This window comes from Pipistrellus kuhlii, unplaced genomic scaffold (genome assembly GCF_014108245.1).
Source record: "Pipistrellus kuhlii isolate mPipKuh1 unplaced genomic scaffold, mPipKuh1.p scaffold_m20_p_2, whole genome shotgun sequence".
NCBI lineage: Eukaryota > Metazoa > Chordata > Mammalia > Chiroptera > Vespertilionidae > Pipistrellus > Pipistrellus kuhlii.
The window spans coordinates 36,828,161-36,838,175 of NW_023425515.1; the positions used below are offsets into that span (position 1 = coordinate 36,828,161).

At 41.7% G+C, this 10,015-nt stretch overlaps 1 protein-coding gene across 1 annotated transcript; it reads right to left on the reverse strand.

Annotated features, from left to right (window-relative positions):
• Positions 1 to 698: 698 nt before the first annotated feature.
• On the reverse strand, positions 699 to 8,489 carry LOC118723330 (HIV Tat-specific factor 1 homolog). The gene is made up of 2 exons (XM_045583744.1): positions 8,294 to 8,489; positions 699 to 3,098 (listed from the first exon to the last, which is right to left on the reverse strand). The coding sequence occupies exon 2, from the start codon at positions 3,057 to 3,059 to the stop codon at positions 771 to 773; it is 2,289 nt and encodes a 762-aa protein (XP_045439700.1). The 5' UTR covers positions 3,060 to 3,098; positions 8,294 to 8,489; the 3' UTR covers positions 699 to 770.
• Positions 8,490 to 10,015: the final 1,526 nt, after the last annotated feature.

Here is a 10,015-nt window from a genome sequence, read left to right on the forward strand (position 1 = left end):
TCTCCCTTCCTCTCTGTCAAAAATCAATAAAATATTTTTTTAAAAAGAATTTCTACAACTTAACAACCAAAAGAAAAAACTGCCCTGGCTAAGTGACTCAGTTGATTGGAGCAAGTTGGTGGACAGCATAGAAATGCCCTCTAGGAGAATCCTATGGGATTTTTTCAGATCCTTAAAAAACTAAACTTAAATATGAATAAAGCAAATAGCAAAAACTTTAAATGTAATTAAACTCAAGTCCAATTTTCAGTTTCTGCATATTAAGAACTTTTTATTTTTGAATATCACAAACTTTCATCAGAATACTTTTTAAAATAGTCTGCATGAATTTAACAAATCTAACAAAGGATGAATATCCAGTTTACTTGCATTAGACTATGAAGCTTTACCTGAACTGCCAATTAACAAATATTTATGATCATTAAGTACGGGTAACAACGGAAAAGTCAATGCATTAATCTGATGGCATTCTATCACTAAGCAATGTTCATTAACACTACTAGTAATTCCCCTAGAGCCGTGGTAGGCAAACTGCGGCTCTCGAGCCACATGCAGCTCTTTGGCCCCTTGAGTGTGGCTCTTCCACAAAATACCACGGCCTGGGCGAGTCTATTTTGAAGAAGTTTAACTTTAAAAAATGTGGCTCTCAGAAGAAATTTCAATTGTACTGATGATATTTGGCTCTGTTGACTAATGAGTTTGCCAGCCACTGCCCTAGAGCATAGGCAAAATGTAGTGGAGGAATTTCCCACAGAAGCAAATTTAAGGGATTAAATGTCATCATCATCATCATCATCATCATCACTACTGAGGAGAGAGCTGCTGCCTATGGACAGGGCCCCTTCTTCCTGAGCATTCCCCAAACCACCCACCATCCCTTTCTCATCAGAATCATCGAACAACTTCTCACAGGAATCCTCTACAAACAACTCATTGGAATCATCATCTTTGAACATGTTTCCATCTATACCTTCTTCATCCTCCTTTGCATCTACTTCATCTTCTTTTTCATCTGAATATTCAAACATCTTTTCATCTGCCTCATCTTCTTCCTCCTTTTCATCAGCATCTACAAGCCCCTTTTCATTTGCATCTTCTTCATCCTCTTTTTCATCAGTCTCCTCATCAAAAACTTCTTCATATGCACCTCCTTCTCCTTCCATTTCATCTGATTCTTCGTAAAAGTCTCTCTCAGGGCCTTCCTCATCAAACACTTTTTCAGAGTTGTCATCTTCAAATTCTGATTTTTCAGAGTCATTTTCTTCTAACTCTTTTTCGAGCACATTTTCATGAAACTCCTTGTCAGAGCCATTCTCATCAAACTTTTTCTTGAGGCCATTTTCTTCTAAGTCTTTTTCAGGGCCGTCTTCAAACAGCTTTTCAGAGCAGTGTTCTTCAGATTCTCTTTCCAACTCATTTTCTTCAAACTCCTTTTGGGGGCTATTCTCTTCTTCAGACCCCAGGTTGGGGCCATCTTCTTTAGACTCCTTTTCAAAGCCATACTCTTCAAAATCCTTTTTTAATTGCTTTTTGGGTTCTCTTCCAGGGCCATTCACTTTAGACTCTTTTTTAGGACTAACCTCTTCCAACTCTTTTCTGGGACTACCTTCTCCAGACTCTCTTTCAAGGTAGTCTCTACGATCTCTTTGGGGACAGCCTTCCTTATACTTTCCTTCAGATCCTTTTTGGGGGTAGCATTCTTCAGCCTCTCCCTTGATGTCACTTTCTTTAGCATCTTCTTCAAATTCTACCCCATCCTTTGTTTTTCCAAACTTTTCATCTATAGGTTCTTCGAATTCCAGTTGAGTTGCAGCTTTTTGAGCCTTCACTTTAGATGAGCTAGGGAGCTCTGGAAAATGCCTTACCCTAGAAGGCCCTGCCCTTTCTGAATCACAGATGAGATTTGAACACCCAAGACCTTTATTGGCCTCGGGAGCACTGAGAAAAGCATCCCATCCTTTCAACCTTTCCTCCCTTTCTCTTGTGGTCTCCTCCACCTGATAATCTGTAGTTCCATCCCACACTTGGGCAGTGATTTGTCGGCCACCAAACCACCGTCCGTTAAGGGTTTGAATACAGTAATCAGCTTCCTCTGGATTCCTGAAGGACACAGAGGCCACACCACCTGGGTGTCTATCAAACAGAAGGAGCTTCCTGATTTGTCCAAACTTGGAACACTCTACGCGAAGATCTTCCCTAATCTCATTCAGCACCAATGGGTCATCCTCAAAATCCACGGGATGAAACATATTTTTGATGATGACAACTCGCTCATGGCACATTCGGGATGGACCTTCCCTTCTCTCAGGTCTCCAGTCCAGCTGCTTTTGTTGCAGAGACAGCTTTTTCTTGTAGTCCTTGCACTTCTTCTTCTTCTTAGAGGCATCATATTCCCCCTTCAGCTGAAACCTTGCCACCTCGACATGTAATCTGTGGCCTCTAATTTCATCTTCATCCAGAAGTTTTAGTGCAAGATCTACAGATTCCCTCTTCAAATAACAGCAAATCCCATCTCCTTTAAGATTTCCCCGATTGTCTTTGTAAAGCTTGACTTTAAATTCTTCTGTTTGAGGATCTCTCATAATAATGCCAAACTTGGACATGAGCTGTATAAATTCATCTAGTGTAATATCTGAAGGCAAGCCAGACACATATACATTTGTATTTCTGTCTTCTTCAACATTAAACCATCCTAACTCAGCCTTTCTCTTTTCTCCCCTATTTTTGGGATCACTGGGTTCTGAGGTCTTTCTTTGAGGAGTTCCCTCTGCAGGCCTGCTACTAACATCTTGAACATTTGCAGTAGACCTAGACACACCATCATCAGAAAAGCCATAATTGGCCTGATATGCAGCAATGAAATCTTCAGTGATCTTGGGGAACCAAGCCTTCTTATCCAGGTCCCACTCATAGGGAGTGTCATCTGGCTGCTGCCTGAAAGAATCGGTTTCTCCACTGGGATCTTTCTGGGTATCTCCATCCTTAGTGTCTCCATACAACTTTTGCATTCGCAACTGCTCATCAAAGTCATCTTTCTCATCCAAGTTGTTGCCGCTCATGTTGCCGATTTAGCCCAGGGGCAGAATCCAGGTGCGAGGCTAGAGGGGAATAGAGAAAATGTGGTCTGCCATGCTTGACCCCGCTGCTCCCTCACCCGCCTACCACCCACAATAGTGTGCATTGGTAGATAAATGAATGAACAATATATAAAGTATACATAGAGTGGAATATTATCCAGACTTAAAAATAAAAAAATTCTGATATATGCTAAAAAATGGATGGATCTTGAGGATATTATGTAAAGGAACAAAAGAATAAGCATTATATGATTTCACTTATGTGAGGTATTTGGAGTACTCAGATTCATAGAGACAGTAGGATAGCAGTTGCCAGTACTTCACACTACTAAACTGTACACTTAAAAATGGTGATAATAAATTTTTATGTGTATTTTACCACAATTAAAAGCCAAAACCAAAAAACATGAGCTTCAGCTTGGGAGGGCCTGAAATTAATTTTATTTAAAATATATTTTTATTTATTTCAGAAAGGAAGGGACAGGGAGAGATAGATAGAAACAGCAATGATGATGAGAGAGAATCATTGATCGGCTGCCTCCTGCATGCCCCATACTGGGGATCGAACCTGTAATCTGGGCATGTGCCCTTGACCAGATTCGAACCTGGAATCCTTCAGTTCATAGGCCAATGCTCTATCCATTGAGCCAAACTGGCTAGGGCTGAAATTACTTTTATTTATTACTTTTATTTATTGTCTAGAGTTGATAAGACTCTCATTACATTTCCTGACTAGCAACAAGCAGTCATTCATTCAGCAAATATTTATTAAGCATGTGCCAGATGACATATGGGATACAGTAGTGAGTAAAACAGACAGAAAGCCCTGATTTTCACGGAGCTTACATCTAGACTGATATTCAAGACTCCTTTTGCCGGGACCGGTTTGGCTCAATGGATAGAGCGTCGGCTTGGGGACTGAAGGGTCCCGGGTTCAATTCCGGTCAAGGGCATGTACCTTGGTTGCGGGCACGTCCCCAGTAGGGGGTGTGCAAGAGGCAGCTGATCGAAGACTCTCTCTCATCGATGTTTCTGACTCTCTATCTCTCTCCCTTCCTCTCTGTATAAAATCAATAAAATATATTTAAAAGAAAAAAAAAGACTCCTTTTGAAACCTAATGCTGACATATTAATTTAAAAAAAGAACCAGTACTGACAGTTAGTTGAGCAAGGAAATACAAATGTCTTTTAACATAGAAAGATGTTCAATCCCAGTCAAAGCAAGATACAAATTAAATTAAAATTAAAACTACACTTTTTCTTCCTATAAACTGACAGAAAGTCCAAACTGTTGACAACATACTCTGTTGAAAGGCACGCTCATACATTGCTGGTGTAAGGGTAAAATGGCACGTTTTTCATGGACAGCAATCAAATAGTAAGACAAACAATTAAGCCTCCCCAGACTTTCCAGTGAGTTCAACAGCATACCCTCTGACGTGGGAATTATATTCAATTTGAACCAGTAGTTCTACTTTAAAAAGGAATTCTAAGAAATAAATGCAGGCCTTGGCTGGATAGCTCATTTGATTAGGGTGTTTGTCCTGATACACCAAGGTTGCAGGTTCAATCCCCAATCAGGGCACTTACAAGAATTAACCAGCCTGGCTGACATGGCTTAGTAGTTGAGTGTGAACCTATGAATCAGGAGATAATGGTTTGATTCCCAGTCAGGGTTGCAGGCTGGATGCCCAGTAGGAGCATGGAGGAGGCAGCCGATGAATGTTTCTCTCACATCATTGATATCTCTCTCTCTCTCTCTCTCCTTCTCTTCCTCTTCTTCCTCCTCCTACTCTCCTCCCTCTTCATTCTTCTCTGAAATAAATAAAAATATGTTTTTAAAAGAATCAACCAATGAATGCATAAATAAGTGGAACAACAAATCAATGTTCTCTCTCTTTCCCTTCTTCTCTCTCTAAAAGTCAATTTAAAAAAAGAAATAAATGCAGATATATAAAGAGAGCAACAGGAGGATGCTTGTATGTTTGTTGCAGTACTATGTATAATATATAGCAAAAAATGCAAAAATATTTTATGTTTATTAATCAAGAAATAACTGGATAAATAATGGTATATTCATACTACAGAATAGAATCATTTAAAAAGCTAGATTTGTCTACATCCCACTATACATTAAATAAGTTGCAGACAAAATGCATCATCATCATCATAATAGCTAACACTTAAATTGTGTTGATAATGTGTCAAACAGTGTTCTAAGAACTTTTCACATATTATCTCATGTAATCCTCACAATCTTTTAAGGTTAGGTATTATTATCATCCCATTTCAAAGATGAGGAAGTCTATGCATAGAGATTAAATAATTTGCCCAAGGCTAAACACCTAGTAAATGACTAGAGCCTTGAATGCAACTCAGGAACTCTGGAGTACCAGCATATAATCATCTAGTATACTGTCTATAAACATAAGTTTCTCTGTGAATATACATATACATATATGCATTTGGGGTTTTTTTTGTTTGTTTTTTTATACATATTTTTATTGATTTCAGAGAGGAAGGGAGAGGAAGAGAGAAATATCAATGATGAGAATCACTGATTGGTTGCCTCCAGCATGCCTCCTGTAGTCATTTACTAGGGTTTGAGCCTGCAACCCAGGCATATGCCCTGACGAGGAATTGAACTGTGACCTCCTGGCTCATAGGTCGATGCTCAACCACTACCACATCAGCTGGGTTTACATATATGTATTTTTATTTTTATATATATATGTTTTATTGATTTTACACAGAGAGGAATTGAGAGGGATAGAGTTAGAAACGTCGATGAGAGAGAAACATCGACCAGTTGCCTCCTGCACACCCCACACTGGGTATGTGCCCGCAACCAAGTTACGTGCCCTTTACTGGAATCGAACCCAAGACCTTTCAGTCCGCAGGCTGAGGCTCTATCCACTGAGCCAAACCGGTTTCGGCCATATATGTATTTTTAATATGTGTATATGGTATATGTGTGTTTAGGCATATATATATTTATAAATACAGGTATGTCAATATATACACTTCAGGGGGGAATGGAAAGAATACCCACCAAATTATTAATATCTAGAGGCCTGGTGTATGAAATTCATGCATGGGGGCAGAGGTCCCTCACCTGGCCTTCACCTATCCAATCTGGGACCCCTCGGAGGATGTTTGACTGCCTGTTTAGGCCCAATCCCTGTGGACATCCCTCTCGCAATCCAGGATCGCTGGCTCCTAACTACTCATCTGCCTGCCTGCCTGGTTGCCCCTAACCCCATCTGCCTGCCTGCCTGATAGTCCGTAACCACCTCTGCCTGCTGGCCTGATCACCCCTAAATGACCTCCCCTGCCGGCCTGGTTGCCCCAAAATGCCTCTGCCTCTGACTCCGCCACTGTGGCTTTGTCTGGATAGATGTCCAGAAGACATCTGGGCTAATTAGCATAATACCCTTTTATTAGTAGAGATATAGATGGTTATAACTCTAGGAGTTGAGTAGGATGAAAAGTAGGGGAAGGGATTTTTATTTACTTATATATCAATAGTTTGTGTGTGTGTGTGTGTCATTATGTATTGTCGGTTTTCAATATCTTTCCAGTAAGTCTTTTACCAAATTTTTTATTGTGGTAAAATATATATAACATAAAATTTACTATTTTAACCATTTTTAAGTGTGCAGTTCAGTGACATTCAGTACATTTACATTATTGTGCTACCATCACCACCATCTATCCATATAACTCTTTTCATGTTGCAAAACTGAAACTCTACCCATTAAATAACAACCCTCATTTCCTCCTCTCCCCAAGCCCCTGGCAACAACCATTCTACAATCTGTCTATATGAGTCTGACTACCCTACATACCTCATATAAATGGAATCATACAATATTTGTCTTTTTGTGACTAGCTTATTTCACCTAGCATAACATCCTCAATTTTCATCCATGTTATAGCTTAAATCAGAATTTCCTTCCTTTTTGAGGTGGATAATATTCCATTGTATGTACATACCACACTTTGTTTATTCATTCACCTATCAATGGACACTTGGGTTGCTTCCATGTTTTATCTATTGTGAATAATACTGCTATGAGCATGGGCATATAAATATCTGTTTCAGTCTGGCTGGCATGGTTCAATGGTTGCACATTGACCTATGAACCAGAAGGTCACAGTTCAATTCCTGGTCAGAGCACATGCCTGGGTAGCAGGTTCAATTCCCAGTGTGGGGTGTGCAAGAGGCAGCTGATCAATGATTTTCACTCATCATTGATGTTTTTATCTCTCTCTTCCTTTCTCTCTAAAATCAACAAAAATACATTTTAAAATAAATATTTGTTTGAGTGCTTGTTTTCCTTATTTTGGGTATATATCCAGAAGTAGAATTGCTGGATCATATGGCAAGTCTACGTTTTATATTTTGAAGAACCACCATACAAAAAATTTCTACAATTACACCTACATGTTTTCCACAGCCTCTGTAACATTTTACATTGCCACCAACAATGCACAAGGGTTCCAATTTCTCCACCAACACTTGGTATCCTCTGTTTTTCTTACAGCAGCCATCCTAATGAAGTGATATCTCTGCAGTTTTGATTTTTCAATACCCTAACTTTTAGTGTTGGGCATCTTTTCATGTGCTTATTGGCCATTTATATATATTTGGAGAAATGACTACCTAAGACATTTGCTCATATTTGTTTGCTTTTTATGGTTAAGTTTTAAAACAAACAAATAAACAAACAAAAAATTAAGTTGGGAGAGATTCTCCCAGAGACCATCCATTAAAACCGTATCTAATCAGCCCTGGCCCCTGTCGTTGGGGTGTCTTCTTGTACACAGAAAGATGGCGGGTTCCAGTTAGGGCACATACCCAGGTTTGGGATTCAATACCGCCCCCCCCCTCCCACCTGTAGGGGCACGTTTAGTCTCTAAAATAAAGGGAAATATTATTTTTAACAAACAAACAAAAACACCTTTATCTAATCAGCTCCTTGCCTACAGAATAAGGCCTGAATTTACCAATCACCATTTTCCAAGGTCTCAGGAGTCATTGAACCTGCTCCCACACCCCACCCCCATCCCCACCCCCATCCCATCCCCACCCCAGCCCTACCCCATCCACACCCTATCCCCACCCCATCCCCACCCCTATCCCAGCAAAGGTTGTTCCCACCCATGCGCGCGCACCCACTACAGGCCAATCACTAGTGCTATCTAATAATCACCCTTCTTTGCTCTCTCCGCCTGGGGATTTGCAGGGCAGTCAGCACCTTCCTCTACAATGTACACTCATTTTAAGTGAGAACTGTTTCCAAGTTGCCTTCAGCCTCTCTTTCTCCAGGCTAAATTTTCCAAAATCCTTAAGAAATGGTTTTCTCTCAGGGCTATCCTTAACCAGCGGAGGGAAGACGGGACAGAGGAGGAGGCCTCGGTAACGCGGTCCAGCGGCAACCGCCACGTCGAAGCAACGTCAGCCCTTCGAACTACAAGTCCCGAGGTGCAACGCGCGCGTGGGAGGAAACAGCCTTTGCTGAGATCCGCGGATCCGCGGATCTAGAATTCAGGCAGTTCTCCTGCAGAAAGGGCGCGTTCCTTGTCAGAAAGCTCCTGAATCGCCGCGTGACGCCGCCGCTGGCTCCCCTCGTCTCCTCGCGCCCCCGGGGCCTCGCACTTCCGCAGCCCCTGCTCACCCCCTGCAGCCACCGCCTCCTTCCCCAAGCAGTGGGCGCCTCGGACCTTTGCGCTCACGGTCCCTTCTGCCTGCAAAGCTTGCTGCTTTTACTCCATATCCCCTCAACTTTATGATGTTCTTGGACCCACCCCTAGTTCCACCCTGATGGAGACAGAGTAGGGTTTCAATAAATGCTGAGAGGCTGAATGAATGACTGAATGAATGATTGAAGAAATCATGAAAGAGTAATTTTTTTCACCCACCAAACTTGGCAGAAAAAAAAAATGTGGAACTAGCTGCCATAAAAAAGAAGGAATTCTTATCATTTGCAGCAACCTGGATGGAATTGGAGAACATCATGCTGAGTAAAATAAGCCAGTCAATGAAAGAGAGACACCACATGACCTCACTTATTTATGGATGATAAAGAACATTATAAACTGAAGAACCAAAAGATAGATATAGAGACAGTAAAGCAACAAGCAGACTGTCAAATTACAGCGGGGAGGGTAGGGAGATCTGGGGGAGATAAGAGATCAACCAAAGGATTTGTATACATGCATATAAGTACAACCAATGGACACAAAACTCTGGGGAAGGAGGGCATGTATGGGAGGGGGGCAATGGTAAGATATGTACACAGATAATAATTTAATAAAAAAAATTTCACAGTCAAAAAAAAAAAGTGGAACTATGAAGTCAGACAGATCGGGTTCCAATACCAGTTCTTCCACTTACTAGATGGGTGATCCTCACCCCTCATAGAGTTCAAGAGACGTTTGTTGAACGACTATGTTCTTTCAGAGACGTGTGGCGAACTGAGATCATGCTTGTGTGGAACCTGGCCACAGTCAGCGCTCAAGAGAAGGACTGCTCGCCCTACTATATATCACGTTCTGTATTTATGTAGACTGAGCTCCCTGCGGGAAGTGGGTGTCTGACTGGAGCTCCCCAAGGTGCCGGGCCACACTGCATGAGTAGAATGACGACGGAAGACTACAATTTTTAACAAGCTAGGGGCGGGGAAGATTACATATCCAGAATAGCTCTGGCACCTTCGCAGAGACCTCAAGTCTCATCATCCCACAAGAATCTCATCTTGCACAAATGAGGGCCTACTAAACTTGTAGGTCAAGTCTGCGGTCCAGCCCAGCGCTTCAACAGGTCAAGTTCACGGCGGCCGGCCGCGCCTCAAGCCGACTCCAAACTGCAGAGCCTTCGGCCAGGGCTGGCTCCCAGGCGAGGCGCATGCGCACTCCTTCCTCCCCGCCCTCCC

What these genes read in the sequence shown, in the direction of transcription:
- LOC118723330 (XM_045583744.1), bottom strand. Translation starts at nt 3,059, where the DNA reads ATGAGCGGCAACAACTTGGATGAGAAAGATGACTTTGATGAGCAGTTG.